The sequence below is a fragment of the Notolabrus celidotus genome, chromosome 11, assembly GCF_009762535.1.
Source record: "Notolabrus celidotus isolate fNotCel1 chromosome 11, fNotCel1.pri, whole genome shotgun sequence".
Classification (NCBI taxonomy): domain Eukaryota; kingdom Metazoa; phylum Chordata; class Actinopteri; order Labriformes; family Labridae; genus Notolabrus; species Notolabrus celidotus.
In genome coordinates, this window is record NC_048282.1 from 33,742,118 (window position 1) to 33,762,818 (window position 20,701).

The window sequence follows — 20,701 nt, forward strand, 5'->3', positions numbered from 1 at the left end:
ATAGATAGATAGATAGATAGATAGATAGATAGATAGATAGATAGATAGATAGATAGATAGATAAAACAATAAACACATGAATAAAAAAATAGATACATAGATATGTATAAATATACAAATAAATAAAAATTGTCTCTAAATTTTTCTTCTACCTGAAATTTGTATTACTATAAGGAGGCCTGTGAAGCTAACTTGATTGTGTCGTATCTGCGCATGCGTGTCCGTCAGGGCTCATTTCTTTAGAATAAATGAAGGTGTCTGGGGAAAGCTGCTGATTTCCTCTCCGTGTGTGGTGTTTTTTTTCCACGAGAGCCCGCAGCAGCTGAGTGGAAATCTGCAGCATGCTGCAGCAGACTGATCTGGAGTCTGCGCCTTTAATACGTCTTTACTGGGCACCTGTGAGACTCTCAGCCCTTCCCCTCCCTCCCTCCCTCCTTCTCTTTCTCTCTCTCTCCCTCTCCCTCTCTCCTTGGATGTAATCTCTGATTTGACAACAGGTATTTGTCAGGTCCCAGACGAAGTAATCCTCCCAGTCCACAGCAAGCTGCTGACAGTAGAGTTAAAGCTCCAGCTCCACAGAGTCCAGGTGAGTCTCACTCAATGAAACTCTTTATCAGGTTGTTTTCTATTTAAACAGTAGTTGGTTGAATATCTGAGCTGCAGATAGGGGACTATGTTTGGTTTTCTCTTGTGGTGTTTCACTCTGGACTGGATCAGGTGCGGTGCCAGTCTTGCCTAATTAGTATTCTGTGCGTATAGTTTGAATGATGTGCGTCAGCATCCAGTCTGGAGAATCCAAACTCACTCGTATTAGTCTGTGCGCAGCTGTTTTTCTAATTAGTTATTAGATTAGTTTGAAATGCACATATCTCAATATCTTAACATGACTTAAAAAAGAAAAGCTTTATTATTCTACAGTTTCAAGGTCATAAAAAAGGGTTGGATGAATCACACAGCGTCATCTCTCCTGTTGGAGCTTGATGTGAATCTCTGATCATCAGTCGCTTTTGTTTTGCCGCAGAGTGATCTTTCCTCGAATGCTGCAGCCAACTCCGAGCTGCTGGTGGCAGAGCGCAGCCTCAGTTACTGTCAATTAAACACACCTTACTGCTCTCTGTGAGCCATGTAGGGATGTTGTCCTTGCATTGCATGGATGAGTGTTTGTGCGTCAGTGTAAAAACGCGTGTGTGGACTGTAAACCAGCAGAGGGAGGATTTGTGAATGATTGCTGCAGGTCTGGACTGTGCAGAGGAGTTTTGCATTGCTGTTTATGGCAAAATCTGCATACCTGATGTCTTTAAGTGTGCTAATGTTGAAAGCAAAATGCTGCAGATGTAAATTCTAGACATCAATCTTGGTCTTAAATGTCTTTGTTGTGCTGAAATGCACATTTATGTTTTTAATGTGTTCATTATTTAATTCTATCATGTCTGAAAATCCTTTATTCTGCACTTAAAGTAATCCACTGGAGGGTATTTTCAGGTATTTTACCTGACACAAGGTCATCCAGGTCTCCAGATCAAGAGTTTTCTAATCCATTGTGGCAAAATCTGCATTCCTGATGTCTTTAAGTGTGCAAATGTTAAAAACACCATGCTGCAGATGTAAATTCTAGACATCAATCTTGGTGTTAAATGTCTTTGTTGTGCTGAAATGCACATTTATGTTTTTAATGTGTGCATTATCTAGTTCTATCATGTCTGAAAATCCTTTATTCTGCACTTAAAGTAATCCACTGGACGGTATTTTCTTGTATTTTACCTGACACAAGGTCATCCAGGTCCCCAGATCAAGAGTTTTCTAATCCGTTATATAAGAGGAAAGAGGGCAGGAAACAAACTGGGTAACCTCCTCATTTACAGTGCTCCTAATCCCCCTGAGTGCCTTCAGTTTGATTGTCCCTGACTTTTTAATCCTGCAAGATTATTCTTTATAAGAGCAAAGAAAAGCATTCTGCTGATCAGAAGAAGTCATTACATGATTGGTGTGATGATGTGCAGAGGGATGTTTTGATTCTCTCCTCCCTGTCTGACACATCATCACAGAGAAGCTTCTTCCTCACTGCAGTATCACAGTTTCACTCGACCCTGATAGAGTGTGGCGGTAAATCTGCCCGTGTAGGAGGCTGCATGGATTAATTGGCTGGTTATTAATTGACTGACTCATGCCTGCGTCATTGCTCGCCCTCTTGCAGACTGAGCAGCAGAGCAGACAGAAGTACAGACCTTCACATCTGTTCTTACTCCTCCTCTGTAATCCAAGAGGATTTAATGTGTCCGATGAAAAGGGAGGGCGGACATTAAGTCAGTCAGGAGGATAGATTCAGGGGTGACACACCTGAGAGGAAACACAGACACTGACTTCTCTTCTTCTTCTTCTTCTTCTTCTTCTTCTTTTACGTTTTAAAAGAAATCCTTGTTGATAAAGAGTCTGCAGTCATGGGGCGTCAAGAAGCCGACAACGTGTGGAAGAAAGACACAGAAAACATCCAGGAGGTGTTTGATGTCATCGACGAATTGGGATCGTGAGTACACTTTTACTTGATGCAAAATAACAACATTTATGGGCAGTTTATCCCTTTTATATCTCAAACACAGAGATGATTCAAACTGTTTTACACAGGGAAAGAAAAGCACAAGAAATAAAAGCTATAAAACCAAAAAAGATAACTTGATTTATTCATCGTAGGGATATTTTGAGCTTACACTTTACAATTCAATGTGTAGTTTTTGCAGAATATCTTCCTGTCTTGTTGCATCTCTGTATGTTTTTGTTTTTATCAATGGCAACCAGAGTCAACCTTTACCTTTACCTGCCATGCACATGGCTTTTCAGAAAGCTCCACCGTGTGCTGTTTGAGTCCCAGGACAGATTACGGGTTTGATTGGATTGACATGAGGCGGCCGACTTTACTGAAGTCTTGGATAACAAGTCGCTCTGGCTGTTAGAGGGTTAGAGAGTCTGGATGTCCTTAAGGTGCCTGGATCAAGTCAGCTCGGCCGTTCATTCACAAAAAAACACACATTAAGAACTTTATTTCATTCACTTTAAATATCTGCTCTGAGCTTTTAGTGAATTGTGATGCAGAAAGACTCACAAAAACAAGTCCAAGTTAATCCAGTCTTCCTTGAGAATGAGATCCAGAGTCGTTTTAAAATTACTTGTCTGAATAAGGTCATAAATAACTGGAAGAAATGTGATTGGAAAGCAAAATAGAGCCACAATTAAGTGAAGTATAGCTGTATTTTTCTTTTCCATCATGAGGATGTTCTTCTTCATGTACTTTTTTATTGTCATGCATGCATATTTAACCATTTTCTGCACATTTGTTGATGATTTTAAGTATTTTGAAGCACAAATCAGTCTTGGTTATGCCATATACTCATCCCTAAATAAAAATAATATTGCATAAAGTGATATAGAAGAAGGCAATTGAAGGATAACAGATATTTTTAACACATATTTAAACAACTAATGAATATTTAAGGGGTTTTTTTCCCTCTAGTTTCTGCTTCTCAGGAGGATAATTTGTCCCTTTCATTGGATGAAATGATAATAAAAGAAAAGTCTGTTAATTCTGCTTATGAGGGGCGCTGGTGGCCTAGCGGTCTAAGCGCCCCACATACAGAGGCTACAGTCCCAGGGGTCGCCGGTTCTATTCCTGGCCGGTTGACCCTCTCCTGCATGTTTCTACTCCCCACATTTCCTGTCTCTCTCCAGCTTTCCAATCAAATAAAGGCAAAAAGGCCAAAAATATAAGTTTGAAAAATAAATTAACAAATCTACAAATGAATTGCATTCAAATAACTTTTAAATTTAGGAAATTATGATGAGGAATCTTCAAAATCTGACATTTTCAAAGCCTAAACAGTCCAAAAACCATAAATGTAGTCATCAATCATGAGCTCCTGCAGGCTTATAGCAAACAACCTGTTGAATAAATGTTAAATAACCTGTTATGACCAATAATCTCAAAGTCCAGCCGCAGCAATTTATGATAATAATCACATAGACAGTGTTTCTGCAGCATGTCAGTGTGTACTGTGCACACACTCACTCAGCAGTCTCTCATGCTGGCCTAATTCCTGTCGGGTCAGCTCTGAGCATCAGCAGGTGTTCTCCTACTCACCGTGTGCTTAGCGTGCGGCGGGGAGAACAGCAGATCAGAGGCCAGCGGTAAATAAAGGTGCAAGCTCAGGGAGCCCTGCCAGAGTGACGTGTGTGTGCTTTGGGGACAACAAGAGTGGAGGGATCCGTGCTGCGGGGCTGCGGAGGCCGCTGTGAGGTTTATTGTGAAAACAGAAGTGGTGACTGAGCTGTGACGAAGATGAGGCGCCCCACGGTACAAAGAAAGGGACAATTAGTGTGCAGCAATTAGTCTGATTTCCCCAAACAGCGTGGAAAACAACTCCAGGAGCCTTCAGGGAAACAAGGAGACATGGAGAAATATTATCATTTATTTTATCTGATTAAAGCTCCTGTGAGACTGGAGTTAATACTGATGCCTTTATACGACCAGCAAACACAAAGAAGACCACCAGGAAGAAGACAGAATAATTCTATGTGGTTATTTTACAGGCTAGGTCTCAGACGAGGGGCGACAGCATTCTGCAGAAACAGCCTTTTTTAATAATCCATCCCAAAGATTCATGATTAGTTGTATCTTAAACATTTCACAGGATGAGATTTCTTCACAGAAACACATGCACAGGACAAGATTAGTGTTATTTCATCCTACTTTGTCCACAGGGGGCGCCAAAAAACGCAAACCAGAATGTCCACACTGGAGCTTTAACATCCTTTTTTAAAGTTACGTTTTTGGGGGGGCATTTATGTCTTTACTGGATAGGACAGCTGAAGAGAGACAGGAAATGTGGGGGAGTAGAGAGCGGGGGAAGACATGCAGCAAATGTTAGAGGCTGGGAGTCGAACCTGGGACCGTTGCAATGAGGACTAAAGCCTCTGTATATGGGGCGCTTGCTTAGACTGCTAGTCCAACGACGCCCCTGCTTTAACATCCTTCAAAAGCCTTAACAACTCAAACCCATGATAGCCTTGAAACAATGTGATTTAAGGTCTTTAAGTAACTATTTTAAGCATTTAAATTGCTTTTAATCAAACCTGAAATATTGACATTTAAAGCTCCTGTGAGGACATTTCAGTCTGTGTTGATTTTGGCGCCCCCTGTGGACAAACGGTGCAAAACATGTGCAAGTTGTTTCTGCTGTGGAAAATGAAAGAAGTCTGTTTTGTCGGGGTGCCGTTAATCGCTTTGCCTGACACCTTCCTTATGCAAAAGCACTTACAGGCACGGATATCAACAATACTTAAATCATCATGTTGCCACTAATTGTCTTGTTAGCTTTTATAGCTTAAAAAGAGAAGTACTTTAAGTGGGCCGGAAAGAGGTTCAGCTACGTGCAAATTGAACTTCTCGGCATGCCAGGGCTTTTGCAGCGCACTGGGACTACTTACTAGATGTTTTTAAGAAACAAATCAAGATATAGAGGCACTACATGGCAATTAAGTTAAAGACGAGGGACAAAAAAAGAGACACAAAAGCTCAAAGTAAAAGCAATTTCTGCTAAAGACGTCACCACAGATGTTTTACACCATCTCAAGTGCACAGTTTAGCTTTTCTGTCTTCAGTAAAAGAATCACAACCCAGAGGGGGATTGAGAGGATTGTGAGGAAACCATTAATACAGTCTCTCCCTCCGGGCCTCGTCACACGCCCGGCAAACAACATCCTAATGGTTTCCTAGCAATCAGGACAACAGTCGGGCTCTTCAGGAGTCGTTGTTTCTCCCGGAAAGGCTTCAAATCACAAAAGCAATTTAAACTTTTTGCTACAATCCAATCTTGCAAATTTACACACTTGAGTTAGAGCGCCGTTGATTTTCTGATGAGTCCTTTTCTGTTGTGTTTAAAAAAAAACAAACAATGCTGATGGCGTTCATGCTCAGGGCTTGATTGGTGATTTCTCCAGAGGGTCACAATGAGCTTGGAGGAGAGAGACAGAAGGAAATGAGCTCTGGTAACCAAGGAGAGGCCAGCTGAGCGATGGGATGTGCAGGGCTTTGACGATACTGTGGGGGCGGATTGTTCCTATTTGGCTCCCTGATAGAGCATTAGGATGTTTTCATGAGCGTGTGTGAGACAGGCATCAACATATCGCCCTCTAAAGGATGCTGTGGACTTATTAGAAGATGTGCTAATGAGTTTAACTGCTTGAAACCTGCAGCAGGTTACATACCCTCCTTTATCCTCTGGGGTCAGTGTCACCACCTCTAAGACCAAGGGCAGGGTAGTGGTGGTATCCCATGTCTGCACACAGACCTTGACCCGGTCTGTCTGTGACCTGGTCTGTGCAGGAGCTTATTGTTTCCCTCTGCACACGCTCAGTCTCTGACCTTTGTGCACGCAGAGCCTTCAGCCTGCCGCTCTTTCCGTTGCGTCAGGGATAAAGAGCCTAATCCAGCGGGAGGAACAACTATTCCCAGACAGCGCTGAAGATAGCGGGGACACAGAGCAGAATAATAAGCTGTGGACATGTGAAGAGTTACGCCACACGTACAGATCTTCAGCGGATTTTAATTGATCCCCTTGATATTTCTATTTCAGTGTGTTTATTTTAAATCCGGAGCTTTCCAAGAAGTTCAGGCTGTTTTCATCTGTGTGCCCTGAGGAGAAAAACATGGAGGAATCAGAGAAATACAAAGTACTGAGAGTAAAAACAGGAGACAGTTAGAGGTCATTGGAGGCAGTCTTCAAAAAGGAATACACTTTAACTATAACTCAAATCCTTCTGAATGCAACACCAGAGTAAATTACTTATCATATCTCACAGTCACTTTATACATCATTGCAGTTTCATGAAAATAAAAATAATCTGTTCACTGTCAGGTTATTTTTAACATAGTGTCATATTTCCATTCTCAGTAGCCCTGGTAAAAGCTTTAAATTCTGGGTATGAGCATTTATAATATATATATTATTTATAGAGTCAGTATAGGCTCAGGTTCTGATTAAAAGTTTAACTTTTATGAGGGTTAGGCAACTCAAGATGTCTCCTATGTGTAATCTGTGACAAAGAAAACACTCTTAACAAGACAAGCTGATTGAAATGTTTTATTTTATTTGATCCAAGCAAGTTTTTTTTTCCTGTTTCCAGTCCTTATGATAAGTTAAGCTAACTATCTCTCAGGCTTATGCTCTAGCTCATGTTTAAATCCAAATAAATTGTGTGCTGCATGTGCAGAAGCTTTGATTAGGCACCCTCTCTCCTCAGCTTCCTGCTCTATTCACTGTCCTATCTCTAAATAAAGGCTTACAAAGGAAAGTAAATCAGTTTCATCTCACATCAGGCACAAAGGACTTATTTTGATTTGGAAAATGTCCACTTAATGCTAAACATTTAGTTATAATCAAGGTCTAAATCATGCAGCTCCTTGTGTTGTTTGTTGGAAGATCTAGAAATAGATTAGCCCCTCTGCAAAACATCAGTCTAATGCAACAGAATGAAGACATGTGAGCAGGATTATTTATATAACACCTTTCATACACTCAAGCATGCAGCCCAAAGTGCTTCACAAAAAAACAGAGAGACCAAAAACAACAGCAAGAGGTAAAATGATACAAACAAGATAGAGGAATGTGATATGAAATAGTTACAAATAAAAATGTAATTAAATCAATTAAATAAATATAATCAAATAAATACCCGCAAAATAAAATAAAATAAAATAGAATAAGATAGAATAAAAAGAAAATAATAAATGGTAATAATGATGTTATGAGAAAAAATGGAATCAGACACTCTCTACTCAGTTATCTTACTCTTCAGTTTTGATTTGTTATCTCTTCTTTTTCCAAAGTTATTTGTAGTTTTGTTTTAGTTTTTGCTTTTATTTTGTAGGAGAGGTAGTAAACAGGAAATGTGGGGAGTAGAGAGTGGGTAGGACCAAGCGGCAACCTCCGGTCTAAAAATATGAGTCAATGCTGAAGTGTTAAAAGCTGCAGTTCATCGAGGATCCGCTTGAGGCTGGCTCTGGAAGTACCGGAAGTCACATACACATGAATGGGGAAAAGACGATCTTTGCAGCATTAATAAACATGTTTACAACCTGGTACAAAAGACGAGCGTAGTCTGAATAGCTAATTTCTCGACATCCTCTCACTGTGAGGGGGGTGAATTTTTTTCTAATTCGGTAATTTAGAAGATATTGAGATTACCAGTCTTCCAATGAGAGGCACAGCTGCCTGCAGGAACACTGCAGCTGTTGGCTAGGAGGCTCAAAGCCCGCCTCTTTACGTCACACTGGCTCGACAGAAGCAATATGGCTGCCGCAGCCGATTGGTCTCAAAACAGCTCTTCAGAAACAGATGGGTGACGTCACGGATACTACGTCCATATTTTATACAGTCTATGGGTAGGACATGCAGCAAAGGGTCGTGGCTGGGAATCGTACCTGCAACCTCTCCATCTATAGTGAAGGCTAAAGCATCAGTATATGGAGCCCATGCACCTAACATACTTTCAGATTTCTACCTCCAGTTAAAATCTCCCAAAGCTGCCTATAAGATGTTATAAAAGGAAGAAATATTTACAGAGCCTATGATTTCTTTGGGTCAGGATTTAAAGTCACATTTTACACAGGTGTGAGGGCTCAATTTAGCCTCACACACTCATGCTAAACGTGCTTCAACTTCCTTCTTTGATCCTGATAGTCACTTAAACTCTGATGGTATGAGTCTCTGAACCACACACACAGCTTTGTGTATCAAAATACCTGAAAATAAAGTTTCCCTGGTGGAGAACAGACCGACAGATAAACAGAGACAGAAGAAGAAAAGATAGAAGATAAAGCTTCCCTGGAAGAGTTGAAAGAAATAGAAACAATCTCATCTAATGGGCGATGTTCTCAGAGCTGTTAGAGTCTTATTATTCCATTAACTACTCCCCGTGTGAAATTAAAAACTCATTTCATGTTATTGAGCAGCATTTGTAATCTTTCCCTGAATCAGTCAGCGTCTGCAGCGTCATTAACTCCTGTCTGATGTGTTTGTGTGTAAACAGGGGGGCGTTCTCAGAGGTCTACATGGTGAAGGAGAAGAAGACGGGGAAGATGTACGCCATGAAGTGCGTGAAGAAGAAACAGAAGAGAGACCTGAACCTGGAGAACGAGATCGCCGTGCTGAGGAGGTGATGAACGTTTATGAGATTTCACCTCTGAAGGAATCACGTTAATTACACATGAGTGTCATAATGAAAGTTGTTCTCCTGCACAGAATCCAGCATGACAACGTGGTGGGGATGGAGGACTTCTATGAAAGCCAGACTCATTACTACCTCATCATGCAGCTGTGAGTTTTCAGTCCTTATAGTATCATGCAAGTAAAAGAAGGCAGGATTTAAGATCTTGTTTTGATGGTGGTGTTGTTTTCCTTCACAGGGTTTCAGGCGGCGAGCTCTTTGATCGTATCCTGGACCGAGGGATGTACTCAGAGAAAGACGCCAGCAGTGTGATCAAGCAGGTTCTGGAGGCCGTCAGCTACCTGCACCAGAACGGCATCGTGCACCGAGACCTCAAGGTGCGAGTCAGAGAACAAATCACACGCCACAGTTTCACCACAGAGTAAAGCTTCAGCGTCTGAACTGCTCGTCTCTCTTTCTCTCCGTGCAGCCAGAGAACATTTTGTACTTCAGCCAGGACGAGAACTCCAAGATCATGATCAGTGACTTCGGCCTCTCCAAGATGGTGGACAACGACATCATGTCGACAGCTTGCGGCACTCCAGGATATGTAGGTAAGGAGGTTACGAGTCTGTCTGATGAATTATTTATGGACGCTGGCCGAGTTGGAGGAATGTAAGACGCCAGTAAGGAGGAGTGTAACTGTGAGGCAGTGCAAACATCATTGAATATTTATGATGTCATGTTTGTCTGCATGCAGGAATAATCACACATGAACTTTTTTAAACTTTCAGCCCCTGAAGTTCTGGCTCAGAAACCCTACAGCAAGGCCGTGGACCTGTGGTCTATTGGAGTGATCACATACATCCTGTAAGTCTGAAATATTGGAGACTGTGTGCACGAATTATACACTGAAATAAGACTTTAACAAAGATCAGGATCAATGGTTTTTATAGGATTTTCAGATTAATGAGCGTGTGAAGCTCGACACAGTTACCTAAATACAGAGCACTGATGCAGAAGTAGAGGCTGAGGATAGCACCGCCTAGTGGAAGTCTCTTAAACTGCATGCACCTGACTGTTAAAGATATCTGCAGTACTCTTACTGTTTAACTCTTTCCTCGCAGGCTCTGTGGATATCCTCCGTTCTATGAGGAGAGTGAGACGAGGTTATTCTCCAAGATCATGAAGGCGCAGTACGAGTTTGACGCTCCGTTCTGGGATAACATCTCTGACTCTGGTAAATACACCGAGCATTAGCACGCACATATGTATGCCTCCAAACACAGCTCAGTCCTCACACTGATGTTGGTCATCTTCTTATCTTTCTACAGCGAAAGATTTCATCCGTAACATGATGCAGAAGAACCCCAGCATGAGATACACGACTGAGCAGGCACTCAGACATCCCTGGTGAGTGTCAGGCATCAGAACTGAATCATGGGAGGACTTTGATGCAAAGATTTTCTCATCTTTTTACCTTTAAACTTCCTTTATATCAAATTGTATGATATGCAAATGATTCCTTGCATTAGTTCAGTCAGACAACTCACGTTTAAATTGTTTATTGTAGCAGCAATACATATTCAAGTTTGGCGCCCAGGCTCCAGCCTCATCACTCCCTGCAGATAACATGCAGACATTGAGGAGTGATGAGCAAAACATACTGAACACACCCCGGAGCCTGCAGGTGGATGCTGGGGTGGCGGTGGGGATGAAAGAAAATTCAGCAATAGGCATGCAGCAGCAGAGGCGTTGACAGGCAGAGGGAGAGATGGGAGATTTTCCCAGTTTAAATAGACCGCCAATTTGAGAGGCAGAGGGCGAGTCGTCTGCCTGAACTAGCTCGCAGGCGTCGCTCCATTTAGAGGACTTTACCTTTTCTGTTGTGATAAAAAATGATGAATAAAATCCATCTAGGCTGCTGCAGCAAAGTGACAGTAACATATCACCATCCAAACTTGCTTTTTTCTGCATTATCAATACTCTTTTAATAATAAATATATGTTATTATTTTACAAACTTCTCCAAACCAGGAGTTTCTAGTTGGATCAATAAAGCAGTTTGACTTTAAAGGGTAACTTTAAATGGAAGTTAAGCTCTTACAGATAAAAGGATGGAGAAAAATCAGTCTTGTAATCCTTTATTCTATAACATTTCCTACTAAACAATAAGTTCATTCACAAGAAACCGGGTACCGAGCACAGCTGGTACGAGTTTAGGTCAGGATTAATCTCTACCTGGAAACCCGTGTAATCGCTCCGTTTCCTCATCTGTTTTCCAGGATTATTGGAAAGACGGCGCGGAGCCAGGACATCTACTACTCCGTCAGCGTCCAGATCCAGAAGAACTTTGCCAAGTCCAAGTGGAAGGTCAGTGCTCTCTGATTCCTGCCTTTTGATTTGTTAATCTCATTAAGGACCTGCAGTTTATAGTAGATTAATCTGGTGTGTACCTAAATCCTTCCTGATTAAGGAGACTGTAATGAGATACTGTTTGGTAATCAAGGCCATCGATGGCTGACGTAGGGCCGGCCCTGTCAGGGAATCAAAGTGTGCTTGATTTTCAAGGAGTAAAAAATGACCTCTCTATAAATCTGTTTGGAAAATCTGCCGTGTGGAGCATCAATTTGAGGATTAAAGTGAGTCTCTGTGTAGTGGGGGGATCAAGATAATGAAAATCAGAACCAGACTTAACTTTGAACCCATCAGAGAGGAAAGGTTAAAAGTTTTAAAAAGCAATCAAAGTAAATAAATGTTTGTTCTCTTCACAGCAAGCTATTAACGCCGCCGTCGCCATCAACCACATGAAGAAGCTGCAGCTGGCTCACTCAGAGCTGGTCATGCGAAAGACCAGCATCCCCGACATCAAAGTGATCGACATGTCCTCCCCCGCCAAGACCTGCAAACATCTTGATCCTGACAGACTCGACCCAAGGACGGCTGAGGTCAACGGGAGAGCCCACATTAACGGTCACATGTCTCTGCCCATGAGCAGCATCGAACCAAAGAGCCATTATCACACTCTGAAGGCCACCCAGAGTCACGTCGTCCCACACCACGCCCCGACTATCGCCGAGCAGGGCAAGCACGTGTACCACTCAGAGCCTGCCAACCTCAACGGGTGCGTATACTGACTTTATCTGATGCTGTGAATGTTAAATGTGTGATTGACAGCAGCACTGATGCAGGGTGTCTCCTCTTCTTCTTGCAGGTACGGAAAGAGCCGTAATGGAAAGGCTCTGCAGACTGGAGTGTGCGCCGTCATGTGAAGGCTGCGTAAAGTTTACATGCTAAAGCATTTTACTTGGTAGGTTGAAGACAAGATTCACACACTGAAATTATTTATATTAGAGGATGAGTCTGTTGCAGCTTGAAGCAAGGGACATCATGCTTTCATCCCACACATGTAGAAATAACAGAGATGCGTAAACATGATGAGAACAATTAAATCCTCCTCTATGATTATCAAAAGAGGAGGTTTTAAACACATAGGAACTGTTCTATGGCTCAAGGTGTCAACATATTTTGTCCCTCTCATACCTGTGAGAAATACTGTATTACAATTCTTACAATTTAGAGATCTGCTCATGCCTTTAGCTTCTTTAATACAGGGGTTCCCAAAGAGGGGGTCGCGAGACACTAATAAGGGGTCCCAAAATCTATTTTTTTTCTTTAAGTAATCTAAAATTTCACATTTTGTCCATTACAATAAATATATTGGGGGGGGAAAAGTGATTAAATTTACAATGAAAACACATTTTTTTATTAGTTTTCTGCCTTTCTTTGTTGCCATATAACTCCTAAGGTTAGCATTAGGGATAGTTGACAATACCAAAGCATCAGTAGCAGCAGTTAATTCACAGGAAACAGCCACATGCGCATGTGGGTGTATAGTTTTCTGCAGACCAGCTAAATGAAGTATGAAGCTACATTCAAGGGGCAGGGGGGTTCGCAAGTCTTTGGCATCTATATTTTGTGGACCACAGACCAAAAAGTTTGGGAACCCCTGCTTTAATACATGCACCAAGCTTTCACATGACACCAATATGATCTGAGTATCAGACGCTTAGAGCAGGATGAGCTGCCAGCATGTTGGGAGTCATGTGACATGGGAGAAAGATGGATAACGTGCACTAAAGGTGGAGGTCAGGGATGGAGGGGTTGAATAGTAGAATGAGAGAAGAGATTAGATTTTCCTTTAATCGTCCCGTGTTACAGCAGCAAAGTAAATAGTGAAAACAATATAAAGTAAACAAGAGTATAAAAAAAAGGGGGTGTGACATGTTGTCCATCTGAAACGATAGCTTGGTTGCCTGTCAGCACCACCTCTACAGGGTCAGGCAGGCAGCCTATGACAGAGCGACAAATACTGTGGGTAAGGGTTAGGCATGAACCCCGAGTGGTTAGGGTTAGGGTAAGGGTTGGGAGAGGCGATATATTGCGAGTAAGCACAAAGGTTATGTTTAGGGATGAAGCACAGTGACCAGCAAGAACTCTGACTGGTTCGGGTTAGGCATGAGGTCCAGTGTCAAGCAAGACCCCAGACTGGTTTGGGTTAGGCATGAACCCCGAATGGTTAGGGTTAGGGTAAAGGCCGGGAGAGGCGATATATTGCGAGTAAGCCCAAAGGATAGGGTTAGGGATCAAGTCCAGTGACAAATACTGTGGGTTAGGGTTAGGCATGAACCCCGAGTGGTTAGGGTAAGGGTTGGGAGAGGCGATATATTGCGAGTAAGCACAAAGGTTATGTTTAGGGATGAAGCCCAGTGACCAGCAAGAACTCCGACTGGTTCGGGTTAGGCATGAGGTCCAGTGTCCAGCAAGACCCCCGACTGGTTCGGGTTAGGACTTTCACAGGAGATCCAGATTTGAGTCCAGTGTGACTCCAGAATCAACGCTTAATTATTTAAACCTGCACCATGATGTATTTCCTAAACTAGAGGAGTAGTTTTTGTGCTTCAACCAAATCAAACTGACTATTTTTATGTTGTTAAAACAGAAGAATTGATGCCAAACAGAGGCTCCCATGTCAATTTGTACAAAACCTCAAAAATTGCTGTGACAAACATGTGATGCACTTTATATTCAAGGATAAATTCACTGTCTTTCTTCCAGTGCATGCTTTGTGTAACTTTGAGCTCCCTGCAGGTTCATTTGTGTGTGTCTAACCCTCGCTGTGTTTCCGCCCTCTGCAGGTCAGTGTTGCTGTGCTGACTCAGCATGCAGCTGTTTTGTGTCAGCGGGTCCCCGTGGCACTGTGGACTGAGAGAAGTGGTTTATCCTCTGACAGACCCAGACGAGGTCTGCTGCGTGGTCCACTACAGTCTGTGGGACTTTTAACTTTTGGAAAAGGTGCCTGGGAAGCTTCGCGACCGCCACACTGAAACACACACACACACACACACACACACACAGATAAAACACAGACATTTAAACACTCTTTGAACTCAGACACGCGCGGTAGGCTTCACTTGAACCGGAGAGTTCTGTCAGTGTTGGAGGGGTTGCCTCTTTTAAAAGGTGGTTTGACAGCCTCACCTGCATCTGATGCAAGGCTCCACCTGGACGCCCAGCTGTCCCAGGATGCACCAGGCCCGACCTCTGACCTCTGATGTTGAAGAAGAAAGCTTTTCATTCTGATATCTGAGTGAGAGAATCATCCCCTTTTAATGTCAAAGTATTTATGATCTATAAATATAAATATTTTCATTCACCCTGCGGGCGTTTTTAAGTGCAATAGAAGGAACACGTGGAAACACTGCATGCTTACTGCTTCAGATAAGTGATTCTCCTTTTATGCATTCTTCTATATTGTCTCTTGTTATTATTTATTTTTGACTGATTTATTTTTCTAAAGTAATCGCTTCTTGTAAAAAAATTAAAAAGATAAAAAGTTCTGCAGACATGAGTTAAAGCATATTCACACACACTCATCATGAACAGTGTAATGATGCCACAAGTATGTCCAGAATCTGCCAACTCATGTACAGAGTGTCTCTCACATGTCAGCTCTGTGTTAGATTATAAACTGTCACCTCTGTGGTGTTGATGTTCGTCATTATGTGGTTCATTATGTACAGTCTACTTCTTTCTCTTCAGCCGTATGTGTCGGTGCAACAACAGATTTCAGTCTAGTCTATTTATTATGCTGTATTCACGAATATATGTGTGCTCATGAATAAAACAAGTACGGACTCTGTGCTCGTTCTGCTGTTTCTGTTCAGTCAGACAGGTAACATTTGGATGGTTGAGGTGTTTATTGCAGCAGAAGAACATTGAATGTGTTTGACATTTACGCTCCATCCTCATCACAGTTTGAATTTACATACAGACAATTGAGGAGTGATGAGATGCACGATAATATGTTGAGCCTTTAGTCTGATTCTGCAGCTGGGGAGCTGGGGAGGCTGGAAGTGTGAGCACAACACCGGTGCAGGGCAGAGGAAGACACCGAAAATCCATTATCTATACAACTCACCTGTTTGGGGACAGAGCCAATCCAAGCTGTCATTGGTTAGAGGTGGGGCCCACCTGCACAGATCACTAGCCTATCATAGAGCTAACATTTAGACAGACAACCCAATGCGTTCCTTCTCACCTACAGGCCATTTAGACTGACTAATCAACCTGACATGTTTTTGGACTGTGGGAGGAACTGAAGAACCCGGAAAGAAGCTACACATGCAAAGAGATGTCTGTTGCTATTGACTAATGAACATTTGGAAACTCACAAATTATCTAGTAGGGTTCCTTGTTCCATCCCTAATGTTGCTGGTTGACACATTTTTGCTAAATAGTTACTTGTAAATATTTTAAACCTCTCTAGTAAACTAGTCAGGTTAAAGAAACTTAACTAGTGTTGCTACTTGGTATTTTTGGGCTTACTAGTTAACTAGTAATGTTAGAATCCCTCGCACTAGTAACACTAGTAAAGATTTTTGCCTGTACTAGTCATCATGTAGGAGTTTTTGCTGTCTACTAGTTAACTAGTAAGGGTTTCAACATCCAACTACTTGACTAGTGCTGTCCAGGACCTTACTAGTGCAGGAAACTGATGTTTGCTATCAAGTATACAGAATAAATGCTCAAACTGCTTTCCATATATGACAGGAAGTCTTGCAGGTTAAATCCATCGCCAAATTTAGAGGATCCGTTTGCCGTGTGATTCAGAGGATGACGCACATCAGCTGCCTCAACTAGCTTGCAGGCATCGCTCTAATTATCCCAATACTTTCACTCTCTTTGTCTGAAAGTCAACAGCATACCAAATATTGAAAAATATATAACTACAGGGACAGACAGGATAAGGTTATGATATATAAGTTGTGAAATTACTTCAAGTTATTGCTGTGTTTGCAACAGAAGATGGTAGGCTACTTAAAGCTCCTTGGAGGAACTCTCAGTTTGTGTTGATTTTGGCGCCCCCTGTGGTCAAAGTGGGAACTCCAATCTCTGCTAATCTTGTCCTCTGAATGTGTAAGTATTGTTTTTCTATTTTAAATCTCACCCTGCTTTATTTAAACAATCAAATGTATGAATCACTGGACGTCATGGAAAGCCTACTGTTTTGACAGTTACTCCGTACGACTGACACCTACCCCCCACCAGCCGTCTTCACACATTCAAATTAGTGTATGGACATTATTAATCTTTATGTTGATGGTCTTGTTTGCTTTTGTAGGTCATATTGAAGCATTGCTATCCATTTCAATGTGTTTCATAACCAGCTACAAACTCCCTACAGGAGCTTTAAAGTAATAAATGTGGACCTTGATCAGTGAATAAATTAAGAATCAAGCAAGTAATGAGAGTCAAATACTGATGTTAATAAGTGCAAAATAAATCAGCATTATTATAAATATTTCAACTCCATGACAGAGTCAAAAACACCTAGATAAAGAAAGTTATTATAGTGGTAATAGAACAAATGTGATAATAACATCCTCTTAAAGGAGTAAGATTGATTTCTGGAGGGTGTTTTTAAGCTAAACACAATACAAACAAGCAATGTGTACTTGACTGTTTGACCTGACCTTAATCAAACTGACCCTCATCTCTAAACCACTTAACCTTCTGTACTTCTCCAGTGGATTAGGTTACACATCAGCTCTTTAAGTACAGCCAGGATTATATAAGGGGGTCTTGAGGAGGAGAAAAACAAGCAAACATAAAACATGTTTCACTTTTTATTGAAGTCTCTGAATCTGGGTCAGAAACAGGAAACTCGTGTCAGTAACTTTTGTGATTTGTTTTCCTCACATATTACATAAAAACACCTCACCCTTCCTCCCTGAGCTCCACATGAAAGAGTTGTTTAGATCTACACACACTGCAGACCCTCCTCACCCTCTTTCACCACAACATGGCCGTCTGGTGAAGCCTGCAGAGACAGACTGTCCATTGAAGCACAAGGAGTCAGTAATATGGAGCAAAGGTCTCCGAACAGCCCGAGCCTTTTCCCAGCAGCGGTAAACATAGCTGCCCAGAATCCACGCTGAGTCTCGTACAGAGGAGCTTTATTGATGGTGTAATTTTAGAGACATCACCAGCAGATGGTCTGAGCTCCCAAAAAACAGGGCAACGGGGGAAAGGTTGCTCCAAAGATTATCCACCATTTATCACAGTTAGAAGAGAAATCAAACCTTTTATTATAATATTAATAACGTTTGTTTTTGCAGCACTTATCACAACAAATGGTAGCTTCATGAAACATAAAACCCAAACATTAATATAGACTGGGACACATAATAACACATAAGACATATTGATAATGTGGGAAACAACATAAAAACACTTGAATAAAATAAAGAAGAAGAACCAGGGCAGGATAAAAGAAACAATAAAATGAGATTAATAGTGCTCCATAATTAAAATATATAAATAACAAATAAGCCTTCAGAGGTTTTTCACTTCTGTTTTTCTTCTCCCTGTTTTGAAACCTGGAGTTTTGTTGATCTTGTGACTGTGTTTTCTTGCAACTTTATTTTTAAGATCATGAACATGTTGATGTTTGAGGTCATGTTCATGAATGGATCATAAAGTTAACTTATATATTTCAACATTTGTGAACTGCTTAAGGCACTCCTTTAGCTCAGCAGTTAAAGTGCACATCCAGTATATAAAGGCTAAAGCCGAGACTACAATGCAGTGGCCATGTCTCCTTCCTGCATGTCATCCTCCACTGTCTTCACTCCACAGTTCCTCACTCTCAGTTGAAGGCAAAAAATGCTCAAAAACAATAATAATGGCACATTAATGAAAACCCTGCAACATCTTTCATATATAGTATTTGGTTGAATCCAAGTAACAACATGCCAGCAAGCTAACAAATACAATCCCAACATATTGACTTCAGCAGCTATAATGTTTGCCTTGCTTAATGGCAAACTCAGCATGTAAGTAAGTGAGTAGGATTTATTTATAGAGTACCTCTCAAGAACAGAGGTGACAAGGTGCTTTACAACAACAACAAAGAAAAGTGTTAAAAGGCAAAAAAAGAGATTGCATTAAATACAAAAACATGACATAAAAACAGATAGATTAAACAAAGGCAAGTCTAAACAGACAGGTCTTCAACTGCTTTTTAAAACTTCCAACAGTGTCCAAAGTTCAGAGTTCCAGGGGGAGACTGTTCCAGAGTTTAGGACCATCAACCTGGAAAGCACAGTCTCCTTTGGTTTTTAACCTGGTACGAAGCACAACCAATACATCTGCATTTAACTGGAAGCCAGTGCAAAGATATGAGGATCGGAGTGACATGAGACCTTTTAGCATGCTAATCATTCACCGTATAAAAAATGGACATAGTATCTGTGACGTCACCCATCTGTTCCTGAAGCGCTGTTTTGAGGCCGATTGTCGGTGGTGGCCATATTGGAAATGCTGAACTCAACCTAACTTTGTCTGAGCTAGTGTGAGGAAAAGAGGCGGGCCTTTAGACTCTTTGATAACAGCTACAGGGTGCCAGCCTGTCAATCAAGTCAGCCATGCCCTTATTTGGGCAAAACTCGTGAGTTTAATATCTTGAAAATACCAAATTACAAAATAAATTCACCCCCGTACAATGTGTCCTGATAGCGAAATGAGCTTTTCAGACCTAAGCTGTTTTTTGAACCAGGCTGTAAACATGTTTATTTCTGCTCTTTTTTGAATGGGTGTGTATGTGGTTTCCTGTTTTTTCTGCAGCCAGCCTCTAGTGGACGATCAATGAACTGCAGTTTTTAGTACTTCAATGTCATTTAGCAGACGCTTTTATCCAAAGCGACGTACATACGAGAACAAGAACAACACAAGAAAAGATCTAGACAAGAGGAAACAAGATCAGTAAGAGTAACAAAGTGCTTCAAGTCCATTTGGGTGCAGGTACTGCCAAGCAGTGGAAAGGCAATGCACATGGGCTTCATATTTTAGGACCAGAGGTTGTTTATACCAAGTTAGCAGGTATAAAGTTAACAAAGCTAAACCTTCAGCTTACTACGGAGCCCCTGAAGTCAATGTTCTCACATGGTGAGAGTTTAGTTGTTGTCTTGTGGGGAAAAGTTATAATCTAAAACATGTTTTAGTTATTTCAGCTACACCAGCTTGGTAAACTGACAAACTGAGTGATATCTCCATCCGTAGAGCCACAAGCCTCCCACGGCTAAAAAACCCAGCTGGATTATAAGTGACGCAGCCAGGCATTTATCAGCTGGCGTGCAGATGTTGAACCAACATTTAAAAAAGTAGGCTTGTTGTCGTTTTCACTCAGCAGATTTGAGCAGATGGCATTTCTCTCTGTGACAGAGATCAGACACATTTTGCAACTCGTGTGGCTTCACTCGCTCCCCTCCTGTGGAGAGGGAAAGAGGTCAAAGGGCAGACGATTTCAGCCAAACACAAACACACACACACAAACACACACGTATGATAATCACTGCTTCATTGTCAGACGTTGAACATGAGCGAGAGCAGCTCAGGACTGCATGATTGGAAGGCTTCCTTTAAAAAAAAACGTCTCTTTCTAATAAGTCTTATCTCTCAGTGTTCAATAAATCCAACAACGTCCTCAAAGCCAATAAATGGGACGGCTCTCAGCATCGCACATGCTGTCATTGGCTTCTTTTCAAGCTCTCCTGATGAGGGCCAATGTTTATTATAAGAAGCCACGCGACACAAACCCATCATCTCATGTTATTCAGTGTTCAGTTACATAAAGAATTTAAATATCTGACCAGTGCACAGTTAGGGGTAGTTTTACAGATTGAATAATAGGTCAGTAACTTAATCTCAAATGCTGCAGAATAATCTCACATTATGTTTGCTTTATCTTCCACAGCACGCACACCAATCTCATGATGTCGCATGCAAAGTTTGCACATCAGGGACGACTTGAATCAGTGTCCTGGGAACCCCTGCCCTTTTACCCAAACAGGCTGTAATCTCAAAAAGTGATTGCAGCAGCCTCATGAATATTCATCTTGTCACCACTGTGGGAGTTGACCTGGCTTCTGTTGTGTTTAAATGGC

At 41.6% G+C, this 20,701-nt stretch overlaps 2 protein-coding genes across 2 annotated transcripts in view; both read left to right on the top strand.

Moving 5' to 3' along the window:
• The first annotated feature begins 415 nt into the window (after positions 1–415).
• camk1gb (calcium/calmodulin-dependent protein kinase IGb) lies at positions 416–15,396 on the top strand. Its single transcript, XM_034695001.1, has 13 exons — positions 416–586; positions 2,410–2,524; positions 9,079–9,204; positions 9,291–9,365; positions 9,455–9,593; positions 9,686–9,809; positions 9,990–10,065; positions 10,323–10,435; positions 10,530–10,608; positions 11,480–11,567; positions 11,969–12,318; positions 12,409–12,504; positions 14,393–15,396. Exons 2-12 carry the CDS (start codon positions 2,439–2,441, stop codon positions 12,464–12,466), a joined length of 1,314 nt encoding a protein of 437 aa, XP_034550892.1. The 5' UTR covers positions 416–586; positions 2,410–2,438; the 3' UTR covers positions 12,467–12,504; positions 14,393–15,396.
• Positions 15,397–16,597: 1,201 nt separating this feature from the next.
• g0s2 (G0/G1 switch 2) overlaps positions 16,598–20,701 on the top strand; it is a 4,745-nt gene continuing 641 nt past the window's right edge. The window contains exons 1-2 of the mRNA XM_034695018.1: positions 16,598–16,673; positions 20,512–20,701. The exon at positions 20,512–20,701 is cut by the window's right edge and continues 43 nt beyond it. The gene's annotated coding sequence lies outside the window, so the exon portion shown is untranslated. The remainder of the gene's footprint in view (positions 16,674–20,511) is intronic.

Coding starts and splice junctions, on each gene's coding strand:
- camk1gb (XM_034695001.1), top strand. CDS start 2,439: ATGGGGCGTCAAGAAGCCGACAACGTGTGGAAGAAAGACACAGAAAAC. Junction 11,568..11,968: donor TTGCCAAGTCCAAGTGGAAG/GTCAGTGCTCTC, acceptor TTCTCTTCACAG/CAAGCTATTAACGCCGCCGT. Junction 12,319..12,408: donor GAGCCTGCCAACCTCAACGG/GTGCGTATACTG, acceptor TTCTTCTTGCAG/GTACGGAAAGAGCCGTAATG.